The sequence below is a fragment of the Pan troglodytes genome, chromosome X (genome assembly GCF_028858775.2).
Source record: "Pan troglodytes isolate AG18354 chromosome X, NHGRI_mPanTro3-v2.0_pri, whole genome shotgun sequence".
Classification (NCBI taxonomy): domain Eukaryota; kingdom Metazoa; phylum Chordata; class Mammalia; order Primates; family Hominidae; genus Pan; species Pan troglodytes.
This window is the reverse complement of record NC_072421.2, coordinates 45,466,857-45,488,944: the sequence shown is the minus strand read 5'-3', so window position 1 is coordinate 45,488,944 and position 22,088 is coordinate 45,466,857. Positions and strand designations below refer to the sequence as shown.

Sequence of the window (22,088 nt, the reverse complement as noted above, 5' to 3'; positions counted from 1 at the left end):
ACAATCCTACCTCACTGGCCCTGACTACATATATTCGCACCCTATATAAGATAAAACTATAGGCCAGGCACAGTGGCTCACACTTGTAATCCTAGAATTTGGGGAGGCTGAGGCAGAAGGATCGCTTGATGCCAGGAGTTTGAGACCACCCTGGGCAACACAGAGAGAGACCTTGTCTCTACAAAAGAAATTTTTTAAATCAGCCAGGCGTGGTGGCATGCGCCTGTAGCCCTAGCTACTCGGGGGGCTGAGGTGGGATCACCTGACCCGAGGAGTTTGAGGCTGCAGTGAGTTATGATCACGACACTGTATTCCAGCCTGGGGGACAGAGCGAGACTCTGTCTAAAATAAATAAGCAAACAAACAAACTATAAAGTATTTGATAACTGAAAAAACAAACATTGCCTTCATAATAAAGCCTTAGTTTTGTTTGTAATTTTTTCCATTAGGATTTTACTCAAGTTGTCTATACTTTTAAGAGTTATAAAAGTGTCAAAATATTTGTTTTTATTCAGTGATTTATAATTATTAAATTTGTATGTATATTATCTAAAGATAATGATAAAATCTAAGCTTAAGTGACTTTAAAACTATGTAAAAATAGTTACATTATGAAAACATTCATATTGCTACAATGCTGGCTAAAAATTAAGAGTAAATGATTTGCCCAGACCAAAAACAAAACTGAAAAAACAACCCAAATATCAAATACAAACAAGAAACATGACTCAATAATTAAGCAACAAAATTAAAGGCTGGGGAGTTCTTTCACTATCTTTTTGGTGATAGTTACACATGACATCCAAATGAATAGATTCCCTCATGTTCCACATTAGAATAGAACTGCATGCTCACAGTGTTAGACGTTCTACAGTTTTTAGATAAATTGTTTTGTAGTCATTATAACTGATAAAGCTATGAAAGCAAGCTCCCCAACCATTAAGTGACATTAGGTAAATCACAACTTCATTAAGTGCTTAAGCATATATCTGGCACAAAGGAAGTATTCAATCCTCCTTGGGTTAAATACTAGGGAGTAATTTTGATAATTTAAAAGGACCAGCTGTACTAAAGAATTACACTGAGACAGACTGTGGGAAGGACAATGCTGGGCAGAAGATACAAATATGCTGGGTTCAGAATAATTTTATCAACTCTGAGCAAACGAATAGAATATATGAGCCACATATTTGCCACACTCGACATGGAAAAAACATAAAGAGAAGCACTTATAATACACTAAATGTATACTATTACATACCTAACTGTTGTAAGACAGTTGCTTTTACTTGTGCAGAAAGATTCTCTGTCTGCAAAAGTTGTTCATAAGCTTCTTTTGCAGAATGATATTTCCTCTAAAGAACAGAAAAAGAGATTTGGAGAAAAATTAACATAATCTTTAAGGAACTACTTCATATATTAAGAATTATACAATACTGATGTTTTAGCATATTTTTTAAAACTAAAAGAAAAAAGTGCTGATTCCATTATTGAATGTTTCTTTAACACCAGACAGTTGAGTAATAAGCCTTGTTCCAGAGTACCTAACACCAGTAAAACTGACATTCACTGTAACGAAGTATCATTAAAGTATGACTTTTAAGAATTTTCCAAATGCCAATATCATCTGAAATTTAATAACATAAGTGGTCTCAATTTTATTTAATAACATTAGACGTATTCTACCTCCAAATGCATATCTGTCTGCCTAGAAACACTGAGCTCCCAAGCAACTCAATAAATAGAGCACATGTCAGGCCGGGTGTGGTGGCTCACACCTGTAATCCCAACACTTTGGGAGGCCGAGGCAGGCAAATCACCAGGTCAAGAGTTCGAGACCAGCCTGGCCAACATAGTGAAACCACGTCTCTACTAAAAATACAAAAATTAGCCAGGCATGGTGGCGCGCACATGTAGTCCCAGCTACTCGGGAGGCTGAGGCAGGAGAATCGCCTGAACGCGGGAGGCGGAGGTTGCGGTGAGCCGAGATTGCACCACTGCACTCCAGCCTGGGCAACAGAGCAACACTCTGTCTCTAAATAAATAAATAAAGCACATGTCAAAAATGCTGTAGACAAAATCTAAATAAGTACAAAAGTAGTTAAAAATCTAAATTTTAAAGATACAGTTTCTAGTATATATAAAATATCTTATAAAAATATTTATAATACATATGATTTTAAAGACATCAAAACTCTGTTACAGCCTAACAATGTCTGTAAGACTTAGGATTTCACAGGCAAATGTCTAAATGAAACCATTTAGCCACAGTTCTCAAGAGTACTAATATAACTGAAACTCTTTATTGCTATGGTTACAAACCTTAAGACAACTCCCCCAAAACAAAAGGAAAAAACTAACAAAAGAAAGGCTCGTAAATATTACCTGTAAAACATACTTGGCAGAACAATGGATTGAAGTGGCTTTTACTCATATCATTACCAGTATATAACTGCCTGAGCAAACAAATATTTTCAAAAAAAAGTAGGTAGAAATACAAAACTAGGCTGTATGAACCTCAGGCAAGTCACTTAAACTAGGATTCAACATCAATAAAAAACTGATGCAATAAAACAAGAGCTAATATCCAATCTTGCTACCTACAGGGTTGTCCTAATGATGGAAACAATTAAGGAGCTACACACACACACACCGCTAACATAAGGAAGATTTGAAAGAACTGTCTATTGAGATGATCAGTTTTGTTTGTTTGTTTGTTTGTTTTTTTGAGACGGAGTGTCGCCCTTGTTGCCCAGGCTGGAGTGCAATGGCATGATCTCAGTTCACTGCAACCTCTGCCTCCCGGGTTCAAGTGAATTCTCCTGCCTCAGCCTCCTGAGTAGCTGGGATTACAGGCATGTGCCACCACGCCCGCCTACTTTTGTATTTTTAGTAGAGATGGGGTTTCTCCATGTTGGTCAGGCTGGTCTCGAATTCCCAACCTCAGGTGATCCGCCCGCCTTGGCTTCCCAAAGTGTTGGGATTACAGGCGTGAGCCACCGCGTCCAGCGATCCAGAGTTATTAAATCAACTTTTACTTAACAGCTAAACTAGTTCCCCCAAAACACTCATCTGGTCTAAAAAAAGTTAATTAGATAGTTAGGCCAAGGATAAGGGCCAAGTTATTCAATTCCTTCAATTGATAAATATTTGTTAAACACCTAATACATAACAGGAACTGCTAAGACTACACAGTAGTGAAAAATATATACAAGAAAAACAAATTAAGCATATTGTGCTGTGTATGATAACATTATAATACTTCTCAGAGGAAGAACGAGCGCATATTAAGTTTAGAGTACTAGCAGGCTGGACAGAAAATGCAAAGACTACTTCACAAAGACCTCCCTAATCCATTTAAAGACTACTGACTGTATCCTAAAACAATGGAGAACCACTGAATGATTTCAAGTAATGTAATCAGATTTAAATTTTAGGAAAACCACCTTCATGAATTATCTTAACAAATGTTAAAATATACCTCCCAACACTGTAATAAAAACAATGATCTACTTGAAAAAATGGTAGCACCATATTTGGAAATATGAAATTAGATTTCTACCTCATACCATATACAACAAAACCAGCAACTGCATTAAAGACCTGAATATGAAAGGTAAAAGTATAAAGTTAAGAGAAGAAAATGTAGAAGAACGTTTCCTTGAGATGGGAGAGAATTTATTGGACATGACCAAAAAAACACAAATCATAAGGAAGAGTAAAGATCTGACTCAAAAAGCACAGGCAGAGAAACAGGCAATGGACATAAGTAACCCAACACATAAAAGGTGAAAAACAATGTGAGTAACTATACTCCTCTAGAAATCAGAACATACAAGTTTAAATGACACAACAGCTTCTACCTTTAAGACTGGCAAACATAAATTTGAGTAATTCCAAGTATTGTAGGGATGTGAGTAAAGGAGAACACTCACGTCCTGGTGGAAGGGGATTTACTCAAAAAATTAGGAATACAAATATGCTACAATCTAGCAATCTTACTCTTGGAATATGTATGCCAAGGAAACCTTTCCACAGGTAATGTTCTGAACAGTACTGCTTGTAGTATGGAGAAGTTGGGGGGCAACCTAAGTTTCTGTCACTAGACAAGTAGAAGCAAAATACAATGGATGCTTATAGTAGAACATTAATTAGCAATTATAAACGATGTGTAAAAAAGTAACTTGAGTTTATCTTTAATAGTGTTGAGTAGTTTTGCCTCTGACAATATTTGGAGTGACATTCCACACACAGCTTCACATTCTGGATAAAATATAAAAGTCAACTACCAGATGGCACTGGAGAGAGACCAAAATCAGGCAAAACCAAAGGAAAAGTTCACACTTAAAGGAAGGAAACGGCACTAGATGAGTAACTCCCTTTTTCTTGGATTTTCACCTGAAGGCAGGCTTCAACTGGTACTTTGGCTGGCTAGAACTCAAATAGAAATGGCAGTCTTACTAGGCTGAAGAATCATAGGACAGCTTTTGAGGCTACCATAAAGAGTTGGAAGTGAGGGGAGAAATCCCAGTCAGGAGACAGAGAGTGGAAACACCGAATTCCACACATAAACTCTGCCCAAAGCTCTGACTGCCGAATTATGCATGAACAGAACAGATAATGAGCAGCCTAAAAGAACTAGAGAGAGATTTCAGTTGCTGCCATTACAAGGGTGACAAAGTTTAGAGTGTGAGTTAACTGGCTAATAAAGCAAAAATATATCAATCTTCAGAAAAATATAGTCAATCTCTACAATGTATTACTCATGATATGCAGGATAAAAATTATTAAACTTATGAAGATCAGGAAAATTTCACCTATATTCAAAAGAAAAGAAAATTAATGAAAACCAGCTGTGAAATTACTCAGATGTTGAAATTTGTAGTTTTTTTTTTTTTTGAGACGCACTTTCACTGTGTCACCCAGGCTGGAGTGCAGTGGCACAATCTTGGCTCACCGCAACCTCTGCCTCCTGAGTTCAAGCGATTCTCCTGCCTCAGTCTCCCGAACAGCTAGGATTACAGGCACGCCATCACACTCGGCTAATCTTTTGTATTTTTAGTAGAGATGGGGGTCTCGCCATTTTGGCCAGGCTGGTCTTGAACTCCTGACCTTAGGTGATCTGCCCGCCTTGGTCTCTCACAAGTGCTGGGATTACAGGCATGAGCTACTGCGCCTAGCCATGTAGATAATTTTAAAGCAGATATTCAGGCTGAGTGTGATGGCACGTGCCTGTAGTCTCAGCTACTCGGAAGGCTGAGGCACGAGAATCGCTTGAACCTGGGAGGCAGGGGTTGTGGTGAGCCAAAATTATGCCACTGCACTCCAGCCTGGGCAAGAGAGCCAGATACTGTCAAAAAAAAAAAAAGAAAGAAAAAGAAAAAAAAAGCAAGCAGATATTTGAAGAATGTTGACAAAAGAAAAACATAATCCTAATGAATTAATGTATAAAAAATCATACTCCAGAAAGAGAAACAAAAGGAAATTCCAGAATTGAAAAAATGTTAATCTGAAATTTAAAAAAGAAAATCACTACATGGATTGAATAGCAGATTGGAAAGTATATTTAAAAAAAAAAGAAATCAATGCATTTGAAAACAAGTCACTAGAAAGCATACAGATTGAAGCAGAAACACACAAAAGTTAAAAGTTAAAAAAAAAAAGGAAGCATCTAAGATGTTTGAGGCAATAGCATATAGTCTACCATACATGTAATTGGAGTCCGAGAAGAAGAGAAAAACGGTGGAGCAGAAAAAATATTTGACAAATCAATGGCTGAGAATTTTCCAAAACTGATAAAAAAAATCAAACCCCAAACTTAAAATACTATTAGTATAATTATAAAGAAAAAAAAATCTGAGCATATTGAAGTCAAATTTTTGAAAACCAAATATAAAGAGAAAAACCTTTTAAAAGCAACCAGAGAAAAACAATACAATACAAAGAATACAACAGGAATGACAGCTAACTTTATCCAACCATATCAATAATCAAATTAAGTATAAATGAACTAGACACTCCAAACCAGCACCACCACCACCACCATCATCATCATCACCAATAAAAGAGACTGCCAGAAGAGATCTACAAAAGTAAGAGCCAAGAACATTATACTTATGGGATGGACATTACAGGCCCCAAGAATTTAAGAACAATACCTTTATCATATATTCAGTTTCTACATGTACTTGGGTCTATTCCTGGGCTTTCTAGGATATTTCACTAATTTGTCTATTCACATGCCAGTACCACATTTTTAATTATACAAGTTTTATTGGGTTAGTATATCCTACACAATCCTCCCACCCGTTTTATCATGTTTTACCGTATCAACTTAGCTAACTCCTAACAAAAGTTTGTTGGTATTTTTGTATTACGTTTCTGTTACACTAAGGAGAATCAACATCTTTATACTGCTGAGTCACAGTATCTCTCTAAAGTTTATTCCTAAGTATTTAATATACTTTGATGAACACTCTAAATAGAATTTTTTCCTGTTATGTTCTGACTATTGTTGTTGAAGCTTATTAATTCTGTATGTTAATTTGTGCCTGTAACTGACTTCTCTCTCTTATCTAACTACACTGGCTAATACCTATAGTATAATACCAAGGACTAATGGAAATAGTAGGCATCTTCACCTTGCTCCTGATTCTAGTGAAAAGGTCTCTAGAATTTTGCCTTAAGTAAAATTCTGACTTTGAAACTAAAGCATATGCATTTTATCACGATAAGAAAGTAACCCGCAATTCCTATGTATAAGAGTGTTTTTATTAGAAATGGGTATTGAATTTATCAAAGATTTTTTCAGAATCTATGGTGATAATAATTTGACTTTACCTTTAGCTCTATTATTACAATATTAATAGATTTCCGAAGATTCAGTCAACCTTGCATTCCTGAAATGAATAACACTTGGTCATAGTATATTGTTGTGTTTAATGAGATAAGGTATTCTGTTTGCTAATATTTTATTAGCATTTTTACACCAATATTCATCATGATATCAGTCTGTATATTGACTCTTATTATACTGTCTTTTATTAGGTTCGGATGTAATACTTGCTTCAAAAGAAAAAGGAAAAGCAGTATGACTGTTTCTCAAAAAATTAAACATAGAATTACCATATGATCCAGCAATTCCACTTCTGGATATATTGCAAAAAGAACTGAAAGCAGGAACTCTAACAACTTATATACACATCCATGGTCAAGCAGCACTATTCACAACAGACAAAAACTGGAAGCAAACCAAGTGTCCATCAACAGATGAAATGGATAAACAAAATGTGGTGTATCCATACAATGGAATATTATTCGGTCTTAAAAAGGAATGGAATTCTGACACATGCTAAACCATATAGACATTATGCTAAGTGAAATAAGTCAGATGCAAAAGCACAAATATTGTATGATTTCACTTTTTTTTTTTTTCTTGAGACAGAGTCTTGCTCTGTCACCCAGGCTGGAGTACAGCGGTGGGATCTTGGCTCACTGCAACCTCCACCTCCTGGATTCAAGCGATTCTCCTGCCTCAGTCTCCCGAGTAGCTGGGACTACAGGCACCTGCCACCATGCCCGGCTGATTTTTGTATTTTTAGTAAAAGCGGGGTTTCACCATGTTGGCCAGGCTGGTCTCGAACTCGTGACCTCAAATGATCCATCCCTCAGCCTCACAAAGTGTTGGGATTACAGGCATGAGCCACCACGCCTGGCAGATTCCACTTTTATGAGATACCTAGAGTGGTCAACTCACAGAGACAGAAAGTAGAATAGTGGCTGCTAGGAGCCCAGTGAAGGGAGTAATGGGGAATTATTACCTAATGGATACTTTGAGATGATGAAATAGTTTTAGTGATGAATGGTGGTGACAGATTCACAACAATACAAATTTACTTAATGTCAGTGGGTTGTACACTTAAAATTGGTCAAAATGGTAAAATCCTATGTATTCGTGAAATAAACCCTACATATTTATCACACACTTATGTATCAGCTGGAATTTTTTTCTTTATTTAGAGTTCTTGGATTCGTGTAAAATACTTATCTTATTATAGATGTCTAATATAGATAAGTATTATAGCACTTATCTATATTATTTTGCTATAGTATAATAACATACATAAGTCTATAGTGTTTTGGTAATATATTAATGCTTGACAGAAAAGTGTTAAAAATGAAACAATTCTTATAAACAGTGTTATTCAAAATATTATTATTTGTAATTATTCCTCAAAGGGGAGTAGTTAAATTAGTTAACTGTACATCTATATGTAAAGGGATATGATGCAGCTCTACACGTACTGATACAGAATGATTTCCAAGATACAAGATTAAGTTAAAATTTAAAGCAAGGTCAGAAGAGAACATACATTATTGGCTATCATTTGAATAAAATTAAATACAAGAAATAAACATGCAAACATATGTGGACTTGCTTATATATACACTGAGTTTCTCTGGAAGGATTTAAAAACCACTGGTAACATTGATGGCTTTAGGGAGGGGAGTAGATGCCTGAGGAAGTGGAAGGAAGAGGATACTTCACTATGTATTCTTTCAAAACTTTTCATTTTGGATTATCTATTCAAAAATAACTAACATTTCAGTAACAGAATGAAAAGGGAAAAATCCTCTATCTTGAAACCTTAAAGGCTATAAGAATCAAGATGGTGAACTGCTCAAATTATTTCACTAAACTCAAGAAAAAGAAAAGAAGCCCCGTTAATACTATTATTACTGTAGAAAAAATGATCTGGAGGTCCCAGCTAATAAAACAGGGAAGGTAAATTAATTCATCAATATAAATGTTTAAGAATAATTGACAATATATTTGGAGATATGACATTATACAGTCATGTGTCACTTAACAATTTCATCGTTGTGCAAACATCAGAGTATACTTACACAAACCTAGATGGTATTGCCTACTACACATCTAAGCTATATGGTATAGCCTCTTGCTTCTGGCTACAAACCTGTACAGCATGTTACTATACAGAATACTACAGACAATTACAATACAATGGTAAATATCTAAACATAGAAAAGGTTCAGTTAAAACAAAAAACACACACAGAAAAAGTACAGTAAAAATATGCTATTATAATCCTATGGGACCACCATCATATATGTGATCCTTTGTTAATCAAAACATCATTGTGCGGCACATGTACAGAGAAGCAAAGTTATCTTTATTTATAGATGGTATGACAATATACATAGAAACCTATGAGAATCATTTTTTTTTTTCTTTAAACAGTCTTGATCTGTCATCCAGGCTGGCGTGCAGTGGCGCCATCTTGGCTCACTGCAACCTCCGCCTCCCTGGGTTCAAGCGATTCTCCTGCCTCAGCCACCCAAGTAGCTGGGATTACAGACACATGCTACCACACTCAGCTAATTTTTAAATTTTTAGTAGAAACAGGGTTTCATCATGTTCCCCAGGCTAGTCTTGAACTCTGGGCTTCAAGTGATCCACCTGCCTCGGCCTCCCAAAGCGCTGGGATTACAGGTGTGAGTCACCACACCCGGCCAATCTACTAAAATATTTTTTAATCTACTAAAATATTAACAGCTTTGTCTATAAGATCATAAAAGATAAAAATACAGGGTTAGGGGATGAGCTCTCATTAAAATTAAACAAACCCAAATGCCTATTATTAAATTCAACAAAAAAATTTTTTTAATCCTTTACTCATATCTCTACAAAAGACCTCTTTTTTTTGTTTCCTTTTTGTTTGAGACGGGGTCTCGCTTTGTCACCCAGGCTGGAGCGCAGTGGCGAGATCTCAGATCCCTGCAACTTCCACCTCCCAGGCTCAAGAGATCCTTCCACCTCAGCCTCCCAAGCAGCTGGGACTACAGGCGTGCACCACCATATCCCGCTAATTTTTGTATTTTTGGTAGAGATGGGGTTTCACCATGTTGCCCAGGCTGGTCTGAAACTCTTGAGCTCAAGTGATCCACCCACCTTGGCCTCCCAAAGTGCTGGGATTACAGGCATGAACCACTGCGCTCGGCCAAGACCTTTTTGCCTTTCAAACATAAGCTCAATACCACAAAGCCATTGTACTTGCTAACATTTCTTTAACACCATTCTAGGTAAAGTGGTATTCCATAACTTTAGTTTTAATTATGATCTTAGTATTTAAACCTGTGAAGGTAATGTCGGGACAGGGCCCTCGGGGATTATGAAATGATCCTTCTTCATTTATTAGTGAGGAAGACTTCTTCCTATGTAGAGAAGTGGGGAAACTTCTTCCTATGTAGAGAAGTAGAGAAACTTCCCTAGAACTATTGTTTACCTAGCAGTAGCCATTAAATACATCTCACTTAAATTTCCTAAATCCATATTCATAAATAGGGTCCATTGGTAAAAATTGGTGGAACTATAAAAACTAACTTTTAATAGGTAGGTAAGCAGGCCATCTTGCTTCTCTTAATTTTTCACTTGAAAATGAAAATCCATATTATAATCACTGGCGTAGAGTTTTTTTTAATCCTTTCATATACTTACAGTGTCACCTAATAATTGTACACTGTTTGCCATGAGTTTATTCTTTTGTTTTGTTTAATCTGAATCAGTATTAAAATTTATCAAATGAATCAATGGGAGGAGGGCCCTGTGCCCACATTACCTTCACAGGATTAAACAGTAAGACCAACAGACAACTTCACATCAGAACCAATGAAAGCCAAAAGACAATGTATTGTGAATTTCAAAGCAGTCAGATAAACAGAATTCCATCTCCAGCAAAAATACTCATTAAAAATAAAGGTTAAAAAAACTTCGCTTCTTTAGCTAATGACAGACCAGTGATCTCATAGAGAACTAGAAAAACTAGAGTATGGGGTAGAGGAGGGATGGGGAGGTAGAGGGGGGATGGGGAGGCAAAGTGCAGATGGGGAGGGTTGAGGTACCCAGAAATCTGATGTTAATTTTTTAAAACTCCCCATGACAGCTGATTTATAAAGCTTCCCAAATAATTCTGCCATAGAGCTGGGTTTGGGAACCACCAGCATAAATGATCTCAAACTGTCTGATTACATCCTATAACAATATAAACAACGGGATGTAGCAGGATCTTGTATCTGGTGGGTATGAACTCTGCATGGCACATATATGCCTTATTGTAACACCTGGGCCAAAACATCAAAACAGACCTTATAAATTATGTAGGCATAAAAAAAAACCAACAGTATTTGTTTCCTAAAAAGCTGTTAAAAATTTATGTAAACTATGATGACCTAATTTTGAGTCTCATACAAATTTATTCCTGATTTTCCATACCACTGCCTAAAATGAATGTGTTATACTTTTTTTTCATTTTACTTTAAGTTCTGGGATACATGTGCAGAATGTGCAGGTTTGTTACATAGGTATACATGTGCCATGGTGGTTTGCTGCACCTATCAACCCCATCATCTAGGTTTTAAGCCCCACGTGCATTAGGTGTTTGTCCTAATGCTCTCCCTCCCCTTGCCTCCAACCACCCCTGCCAAATGTGTTATACTTTTATCACACAACTAAGCAAAATCAAGATGTATCAATCTTGACCGTGTATTAATCAACACACACAAAACCAAGATGTTCTAAAAGTTAAAAGTTTTTTAAAGTGAAGGAGCCATGAAATTAATGGCAAGGACATCAAGAGGTGACTCTTGATGCCTTTCCAATAATGACACATAGAAGAGTTATTTCAGTCTTAAGAAAAAGCAAAAGAATTCTTTAAAAAACGCATTACAACAACCATCTATAAACATTCTGAAAAGAAAGGAAGGCATCTGGCATCAAGAATAAGATAAATCTTAAATATAGCCATTTGAGCTTGCAAATGATCTACATCAAGTTCAGTTGTTTCTTTTTTTCTTGAGACAGAGTCTCACTCTGTTGCCCAGGCTAGAGTGCAGTGGCGAGATCTCAGCTCACTGCAACCTCCGCCTCCCAGGTTCAAGCAATTCTTGTGCCTCAGCCTCCCGAGTAGCTGGGATTACAGGTGCTTGCCACCATGCCCAGCTAATTTTTTGTATTTTTAGTAAAGATGGGGTTTCGTCATGTTGGCCAGGCTGGTCTTGAACTCCTGGCCTCAAGTGATCTACCCGCCTTGGCCTCCCAAACCAGTGGGATTACAGGTGTGAGCTACCACGCCCAGCCGCAAATGGATCAAGTTTAAAGGAAAATATTAAATGGAATTTATTTGTACACAGCAAGCACTCCTTGGAATAATTGTTTTACTAAGCAGCATCTTGATCACATTTAATGAGTATAAAATACGAAATTTACCTAAGAAGTAACGCCCAGAACTCCATTAAATTATCTGTACACTTCTGATTTCAGTAAAGCATGATAGGAGTAATGATTTTTGTTTGCTTTTGTTTTAAATAGAATAAGTTAAAACACTTACCTGGGTTTCATATAAGTGGGCAATGTGAAACTGAACTGCAAAGGATGAGGAAAGACAAAAAAATCAGTAACAATACAGCAGAATTCGGGGCAAATTAAGTAAGAATAACAAAGCATCAAACATTATCACAGTCTACACTATATAGATTTAAGTAATAGAAAAACATAACTTTTATTTGCTTTTACTAAAATAGAATATACAAACAAACACACTAAAGAACACAATCATGATAAGAAACCACATGTATTCATTGTTGGTCATTATCAAATGAAATTTCTGTCAATGCAATTATTAAAATTAGCATTAAATCTATAGCAAGTGAATATATGTTTTACAAAGTTCAAAATGGCAACATTAAGCAAAGAGAGAAAACCTTTATAATCTATACATTTCAAAACACAGTATTTAAAAACTGAATCCCAAGTCAAAAAAGAGTAAAATCAATATTTAATTAAAAAATATTAAAACCAAAGTACAAATCAGTGATGATGTAAAAATTCAAAGAAAAATAAGTTTTACAAAGACAATAAGGAGCCTGGTGTTGAAAAGAGTAATACTGGCTCAAAGTAGGTACTCTACATTTGTTGTGACATCAGGCATTATTATAGCTATCAAGTAATCAAGTAGACTGTCTAAAGTAAACTATCCAAATCAACTAAACTGTAATAGCCTAAAGTCTCTAAATAGAAAATATGCTCTCCCGTTTGAGTGACCAACCACCTTGTAGCACTCATGATGGTTCAAACTGTTTCAAATTCAACAGTTTTATGCCATGTGGCACTCATCCTACCTATGCAGACATTTTTCTCTCAAGAGTAATGATCTACAACTGAGATTTAAACAGAGTAGAATAAAATGAGGATTTACCAAAACATTTAGTTTGATATTTATGAGACATCCATAAAAGTTATCATTCAACTGACTTACCAAAGTTACCTTTTAGGTACTAGACCATAATGAATTAAAAGATAATCAGTTGTTTTCTTATTCTCGTAAACTAATTTGAAAAGAATTTTAAGCATCTATATATTCTAGATGGTTTATAACCTGGATATATAATTAAGAAAAAGGTATAAATTAAAACTTTATAAATTACTAAACCAATGAGTCAATTTTTTCAAATCTAACCTTATATTAGAAACTATAAAATACTGCTGCATTTGTTATTATTCTACCGTTTATTCTACAAACACCCTAATCGTACTGGATCCTGAATTTCATTTAAGAAAGTAAAAATCCTTTAGATTTTCACAGGAAATTACCTTTAGTAAAAGTATGACATAATTCATCTGGATTAAATGATGATTTAATCCATACTATTTCTTAATCCATGTTATATTGAAAATTCTACAGAGTTTTCGCTGATTCAACAATTTCCTAGGGCATTTCTAAAGACTAAGACTACTTTTCACTAATATCTCTCTATACTCTTTCAAGTGATTTATAGGAGGCTAAGGCAGGAAGATCACTTGAGTGCAGGAGTTGGAGGCTGCAGCTGAGCTACTCTGACACCACTGCACTCCAGCCTAAGTGGCAGAGAAAGACCCCATCTCAAAATGAAACAAAAAACAAAAACAAAAAAGTAACTTACAGCAAAACACTGACTTTCTAAAACCCGGAATCCTTTGTATGACTGAAACTGTCATTAATTGCTCGATTTTTCTTATACCAATTAAAAATTTCATTTTTCGGACGGGCGCGGTGGCTCCCGCCTGTAATCCCAGAACTTTGGGAGGCCGAGGTGGGAGGATCACAAGGTCAGGAGATCGAGACCATCCTGGCTAACACGGTGAAACCCCATGTCTACTAAAAATACAAAAAATTAGCTGGGCATGGTGGCGGGCACCTGTAGTCCCAGCTACTTGGGAGGCTGAGGCAGGAGAATGGCGTCAACCCGGTAGGCGGAGCTTGCAGTGAGCCAAAATCACACCACTGCACTCCAGCCTGGGCAACAGAGTGAGACCCCATCTCAAAAAAAAGAGAAAATAATAATAATAATAATAATAATAATTTATTTTTCAAGTAAGAAGGTTTTTAAGAAATTCAGCGTCAACGAATATTCTTAAACCTTTTTACTGGATACTTTAGTGTATATTAAATAAATATACCTAAATACATATCGATAAACATATCATCAACCCAATCTGCTTTTGAAAAGACACCTACATAGAAGCAGAAAATAACTGTTTGGAAAAAAACACTTTGTTAGAACATGCTTCGTAAATGCATTCCTTTCTAATTAATTGAAAAATGTCAACTCAAACTTTCTAAACGATATATAAAACTATCATAAAAGTCACAAATATGTCTTCATAATTACCAATAATTTTTATCCCACGCAGTAGGAATCAGTAAGCTATCAGATAAGAATCTTTATATACTCATGTTTCCTAAAAGACCAGCAAAACCTGTTTTTAATCCTACCAAGTCATCTACAATATAATACACGACAGAAAAAAATCAATCTTGTTTATTAGTGAAGATACTTTTAATTCAACAACTCACTTCACTGGCCTATCTATTTTAGACACAGGCTGTTCACAATATCTGGTCTTGCAGGTTCCATTTATGTAAGTTGCCATGGCAACCAATATAGTTACATTAAACAATTCTAAAAGAAAAAATTGCACAGAATTTATCACTAACATTATTGTTATTTGCCATGAAGTGATCGGAATACATGTAGAAAACTACAGTACTTAATAATACTTACTTTCAGCATTGGACAAAGTGCAGGGATTACAGTCAACCAAAGCTAACTGAAAATGCTGCAAGACGAGAGTGAGAAAATTAATGCACTCAATTTAGAGTCACACAAAAGCATCTTAAGATACTTTTCAGGTATGTAAGGTCTAAAATAATAATGAATACAGGCTATGCAAATAAAATACACTAGCCTACCAACTAGAAATACTTTGAACATTTACTGCTGACAACTGACATGCTGTGGGGTTATTTTCTTGAGACAGCTGAGAATGGAGAATTTGAAAAAGAATTAATTTTATCAAGTTATCCTATGTATATTTTTATTTATATGAAAAAGGTGAAGATTTTTAAGTCAAGTAAACAGGAAGTGCTATACAACAGTTTAAATATTTAGAGAACATATTATTATTTTTGAAAATCCAAGTAGAAGTCTGATGGTATTGTCAGAACACCACTGCTTATCTCAAAATGAGACATGGACGTCTGAAACAAAAAAAATCACTATGAGTATTGTCATAGAGGGTAAAACTTTCTGTCTTTACTGATCTTTCAATAATCACTGTACTTAAGTGCCTTTTAAAATAGCCTGTGTCCAAGTTCATCTACCAAATATAACTGTCCTTTTACAATGTGACATTATATGCATAGAATTTGTATAATTTTCCAGTCAACAATAAACCACTAATACAGAATCCACTTGTAATAATATCATATAAGCACATTAACATCAATGCATAACACTAATTTTTAGGAGTGCATATTATCATCAAGAACACTGGGTGACATTTAATATCTAGTTTATCAACATTAAACAAGGTATATAAATTAAGATAAGTAATAGAGTTGGTATAAAATCTAAGTTAAAAAAGATGAGTAAATCTCTTTAAACTCTTCTAAATAATATTCCTACAAATATATATTCAAATTTTCTGAGCCTCCACAAATTTTTAGCATTAAAAGTAATTAAAGTGGAAAGCATTTAAAAAAATGACCATAATAAATTCATTCCTATCCACAATCCAAAAATCTAAAGAGTTATTGATGTTGGCTACCCAAAAGTCACAAGGAAGGAAAATTAGAAAACATCATTTGGTATGAACACTGGCTATTATTAATGTATTCACTCAAGAATGTCTCTTGGCAAGGTGCAGTGGCTCACAACTATAATCCCAGCACTTTGGGAGGTCGAGGTGGGTGGATCACCTGAGGTCAGGAGTTCAAGACCAGCCTGACCAATATACTGAAACCCCATCTCTACTAAAAATAAAAAATTAGCTGTTCATGGTGGTGAGAGCCTGTAGTCTCAGCTACTCCGGAGGCTGAGACGGCAGAATTCCTTGAACCCGGGAGGCAGAGATTGCAGTGAGCCAAGAGCGTGCCACTCCACTCCAACCTAGGCGACAGAGAATCCATCTCAAATAAAATAAAATAAAATAAAAGTCTCTGATGTGCATGCATAATTAGGCTGACCAACACTTGTAATATTCTTAAACTTAAAGCTGATTACATCTTCTCAATGGGTCAAGAGTCTATAATGCCCTAAGGACAATGCAGACACTAGGGATGCAATGGTCAACAAAATAAAACTGAAAAATCATTTGCCATAGTTGACTGAATGAAAAAAATCTAACATTTGAACACTTCAAAAACTGCTTTTATTTTCCCTTGGCCTACTAAGCAGACTATGTCTTCAAACATCCCTTTAGTGTGCTACCATAGCAATAGAGAACAGACTATTTTAAAACGTTTGAGTACTATGAAAGCAAAGCATGCTTTATAATCAATTGCTTTCCTCTAGACAAAAAGAGCACAAGAGTAGTCACACATTCAGACTGTACTACATTTCTAAGTCTAATTTGTCCTGTAAGCATAAATATTTAGATAGAAGAACACAGACCACCATTCCTAACTGAGCCATCAAAGGGTACAAACTGAAATGAGAAGAAACGGCCTTCAATATGGCAATATTTTAGTTTTACTATTTCACTGAAACCCCACAAGGAAGAATAGAGATGTAGAATTCAAATAGCCTAGCCTACATTTCATCTATCAGTAATTTAAGATTCTGTAATGAAACCTGGCAGGAGTATTTCTTGACCATGTTTTGTGTAATTATAAAACAATCTTAAACGCAGCAATCAAGTTACTGATGCACCATTTCAAACCCACAACACTATGAAATACCAAACATTTCCAAACAGTGAAGACATAGGAAAATTACTCAGCAAAAGAATACACATTGGTTGGGTACAGTAGCTCACACCTATAATCCCAGTACTTTGGGAGGCCGAGGCGGGCAGATCACCTAAGGTTAGGAGTTCGAGACCAGCCTGGCCAACATCGTGAAACCCCGTCTCTACTAAAAACACAAAAATTAGCTGACATGGTGGCGGGTGCCTGTGGCGGAAAAAACGAGAATGCGTTTCAAAAAACAAAAACAAAAAAAACAAATGAATACACATTCAAAAACATCCACTATGACAATGAAAGAACTTACAGAATAATTACTAAGTGTTTATAAGAAACTAACAACACCGTTCCACATAAAGAAAAACACTGATACGCTGTTCAGCACTCTCAAGAGAGATGAAGAACCGGGGTAGGGATAACATGACCACAAAGCCTCATTTCCAGGACCTAAACCAGATGCAAAATAGATGTACCTATTAACATATACACCAGTAGAAAGGACTATCAATTATGATAACCAGCCCACAAACCTGAAAATACCATGGTAAAATATCCAGCACCCTTCCCTGCAACCAACAGAGGCAGCTAGGAAACATCTGTGCCTCACACTGAAATACTGCAGTGCTGAAACTGGCTACTGCTGTGTGAAATAATTATTATGCAGAAGAGGCCTCTGCAGTTCAAAGACTATATACAAACCTGAAGGCGGAAAGCAGTCTACAGAAAATTAGTTTCCAAGCAAGAAGATTTACTTATGACTTTTTTTTTTTAATGTTATAGAGATTTTCTTTTTATGGAGCACTTCTGGCCCAATTTAACGCAAAGTTTGATTCATTACTATTTCTGTTGACATCTTTATCACCAAAGTCACCTTTTGTTTTAAAAGCCTTCAACGTGTTCAATATTTCAAAATAATGTTATAGTATTTTGCCTAATACAGCCAATGGAACTTGATTTCTATGGGGAGGGGGGAGAAATCTATATTCATGTAATTAACACATAAAACTTGAGTTTCAAGACTTTATTTCCCTTTAAATTGTTTTATTTCTAGCTGTATATAGTCTGATTACCTCATGAATCTTTTTACTTGTAGAACCCTTCAACTATATTCCCAATCCTGAAAACAAACAATGGGATAACTTTTTGCAATTGACAAATTATGTATTTAGTTATAAGTTATTAATTTGGAGCAATGTTTAGATTCCAGTACCAATCTAAAATGTTCTGATTCAGTGGGTTGTAGGCAACAACCTGCAAACCAGAAAAAAACTTATGCAAGCTATTCTAATATACAGAGTTAAACCACACTATTCTATTTTGAAGTTTTTAAATTATGTGCTTGCCCCAGAAACCTTTATTTCAGACTATATAAACAATGTATGTATAGTTGATACTGCTGTCTATATCCAATTAAGGTAGACACATGGCATTTTAGGACTGACACGCTGGCAACCAGCTTTTATCTATGCCAGGCACGCTTCTATGGCTATACATCTACAGAATACAATGTTCACTGAAATTAATGCCTTAATAGGATTTTTAAAATTTTAACCTGCTCTGAGAATACACAGGAAAGACAACTCCATAACAGAATCCAAAAAGATATAGATGAGGAAAGTAAGAAAAGAGTTACTTCAGGCTGAGGAAACCACTGAAGTTATTTTTACAGAGCCTTATAAAACAGGGTTATAATGACCATTTAAGTGAGAAAAGGAAAGGTGTGCCAGGTACTGTTGCATGTCAAAGATAAATCATTTTTTTCTTATTCATTGTTACAGACTGCCACATTTCTAAAATTATGAATTTAGGGCAGGGCATGGTGGCTCACACCTATAATCTCAGCACTTCAGGAGGCCAAGGCGGGCAGATCACTTGAGGCCAAAAGTTTGAGACAAGCCAGGCCAACATGGCAAAACCCAGTCTCCTCTACAAATACAAAAATTAGCAGGGTATGGTGGCACATGCCTCAGGTGGCTGAGGCATGAGAATCGCTTGAACCCAGGAAGCGAAGGTTGCAGTGACCCAAGATCGCACCACTGCACTCCAGCATGGGCGACAGAGTGAGATTTTGTCTCAAAAAAATAAAATATTAAAAAATAAAATAAAAGTATAAATTAAAACCAACAAACTTGATTCCTAAAATGAATAGTCTATGGGTAAGAATAGGGAAATGCCCTAGGATGTCATGGTACTTACTTTAAAAATGTGGTCTCTAAAATAAGATACAGAACTGAAAACGGCTAAGTTTTGGTAGGGCTTGTGAGCCATGTTCCTGGTCAAGATGATCTGACTGAGGTTCTCCCAAAGCCCTCAAAACTCAGTTCTGATACTCTTTGTAATACAACGTTATTACAACTGTTTCCAGGAGGGAATCTACTGCATACCAATGACTTGCTAATAGCTAACAAATCCTGACAATCTTCGCTCAAAAAAGAGGCTTCTTTTTTGAAGTTTACCAGCCGGTCTTTTCTAAAAATTTCTTTAACAAAAAAAAGGGGTGGGGGACAAAACGCATTGTATACTGAAGATGTTCAAAATCTTAGTTCTAGCTCTTCTTTTTGGCTCCAGATTTATATCTGTGTGCATGAATATCTGATATCCCTCAGGTACCTCCAAATCAATTTACTCCCAAATGACTTATCGCCATTCAGAGCCTTTTCACCTCCTAAACCCAAAACCGGCTGCTACTTTCTTTATCCCCTACTTTATTTAACATAGTAAAGTGGTCTGAGCCCGTAAATGGGGAATCTCTTCCCGCATCAAGTCAGTTAATAAATCTCTTTAAGATCTCTAGGATACATTCATTACCTTGCCCCCATCCATCCTATGAGCAACCATTTATCTTACAGCTCTTGCTCATCTTTCTTCCTGTAGCTGTATCCTACCTAGTCTTCCAACTCTTCATTTCTATCATACTTTACAAAAGTATAGGTATGCAACTGACTAGAAATTTTTAAAAACTGGTCCTAGTTTGCATCTAACCTATGTACACAAAATGATCAGAATATGAGCCAACTTAATTTCCAAGGTATTTCTATCTAGTGAGCAATCTGTATTCATATTTGAGACTGATATGTACACAAATAACTAATACAAGGTGAACATGATGTTTTATAAAGGGGGATGCTGCAAAAATTTGCACTGTAGAATATCCTTTTAAAACATAACTTTTTTTTTTTTTTTTTTTTTTTTTGAGACAATCTCACTCTGTCACCCAGGCTGGAGTGCAGTGGTGCAATCTCGGCTCACTGCAACCTCCACCTCCCCAGTTCAAGCGATTCTTGGGCCTCCGCCTCTGGAGTAGCTGGGATTACTGGCACACACCAGCACCCTCGACTAAATTTTGTATGTATGTATGTATGTATGTATTTATTTATTAGATGGGGTTTTGCTCTTGTTGCCCAGGCTGAGGGCAATGGCTTGATCTCTGCTCACTTCAACCTCCGCCTCCCAGGTCAAGCGATTCTCCTGCCTCAGCCTCCCGAGTAGCTGGGATTACAGATACCTGCCACCATGCGGGCTTATTTTTTGTATTTTTAGTAGGGATGGGGTTTCATCATGTTGGCCAAGCAAGTCTCAAACTCCTGACCTCAGGCAATCCACCCGCCTCAGCCTCCCAAAGTGCTGGGATTACAGGTGTGAGCCACTGCGCCCAGCCAAACAACCTTTTTCTAAATGTGACAATACAGTGACTGCTTTATAAAGCTGCCTTTGAAGATCAAATATCTATAACGCCCTTAAGTTGTTGTAAGTTAGCACCAGAAATCACTTTAGAAATGACTTCTGTAGTTAAAATATACTAGAAGAGAGAAACTGTAACACAGGGAACCTAGAATCACCCTAACTCCTCAGTTTCAAAGAGAAAGAATGGTGTTACTGCACATATATGAGCAGCCATGTACTTTTCAAACATGCATTTTGCAGGTATTGAAGTATTTCGGCCACTTTTACTAATTCATACTTGAAGGCACGTTATAGAACTCAGGGCAGAAATAATATCAAACAGAAAACCAAAGTTGGGCAGGCAGAGTGAAATAGAGAAAGCATTATTAAGTGGCCAGATAAATTAATTAGGAGGTTGCCTCGTATCAGAAACTATTATCTAGGAAATTGGTAAAGTACAAGCTGACGAGTAGTACAAAGAGAAAAGAACAGGGAAAGGATGATTATTTTCTACAAGTGAGAAAAAGTAGAAAACAAAATAAACAGCAATGACCATCCTCTGCCAAAAGGAACAGTGATGTTACACTCAGGTGAAACTGAGTTCTACTGTCAATGACTGAAAGGAAAAGAAAGATTTAAATCAAAGAAAATAAAGTGGGTTGCAGTTTCCTCAATCATAATCCAATCTACTGCTAACCATAAAAAGCCAAGCAAAATCTGACTATATGAATTTTATGTATAAAGAACCAACAGTTATATCAAAGGAAGAAATACACAGCGTAACTAATACTAAAAAAGAATGTTCTTCTTTTCTTAAGATGACCAGAATAGTGTGCTAATATTTTTTGGTATCTGCCTGGTGGTTTATCCAAAAATAGTATGTATTAAGAACTGCCTCAGTGAAGCATTTTAAATGTTAAACATGGTAGCAATGAAAAATGAGGTTAATTTGTGGGTCTGGCCCCAAACTTAGTTTGCTGTTGCTGTGTGGTGTTGCTGTTACTCCAGGAGGAAATCCATTAAATAAAAAGTACAGGCCGGGCGTGGTGGCTCACGCCTGCAATCCCAGCACTTTGAGGGACCAACCAGCACTTTGGGAGGCCAAGGCAGGCGGATCGCCTA

The 22,088-nt window shown here is 36.2% G+C and overlaps 1 protein-coding gene across 31 annotated transcripts in view; it reads right to left on the bottom strand.

Moving 5' to 3' along the window:
* KDM6A (lysine demethylase 6A) overlaps nucleotides 1–22,088 on the bottom strand; it is a 235,034-nt gene that overhangs the window by 59,263 nt on the left and 153,683 nt on the right. For 28 of the 31 annotated variants that reach the window (XR_010154914.1, XR_010154920.1, XR_010154915.1 and 25 more), the window contains 3 exons: nucleotides 15,121–15,175; nucleotides 12,408–12,442; nucleotides 1,262–1,355 (listed from right to left, as the gene is read on the bottom strand). Coding sequence is in view for 19 of the 31 variants with exons in the window: in XM_003953973.6 (XP_003954022.2) it covers nucleotides 1,262–1,355; nucleotides 12,408–12,442; nucleotides 15,121–15,175 (184 nt within the window). In the remaining 12 variants the exon portion in view is untranslated. The remainder of the gene's footprint in view (nucleotides 1–1,261; nucleotides 1,356–12,407; nucleotides 12,443–15,120; nucleotides 15,176–22,088) is intronic. The other 3 variants (XM_054676399.2, XM_054676401.2, XM_063804916.1) reach the window with 1 other exon arrangement.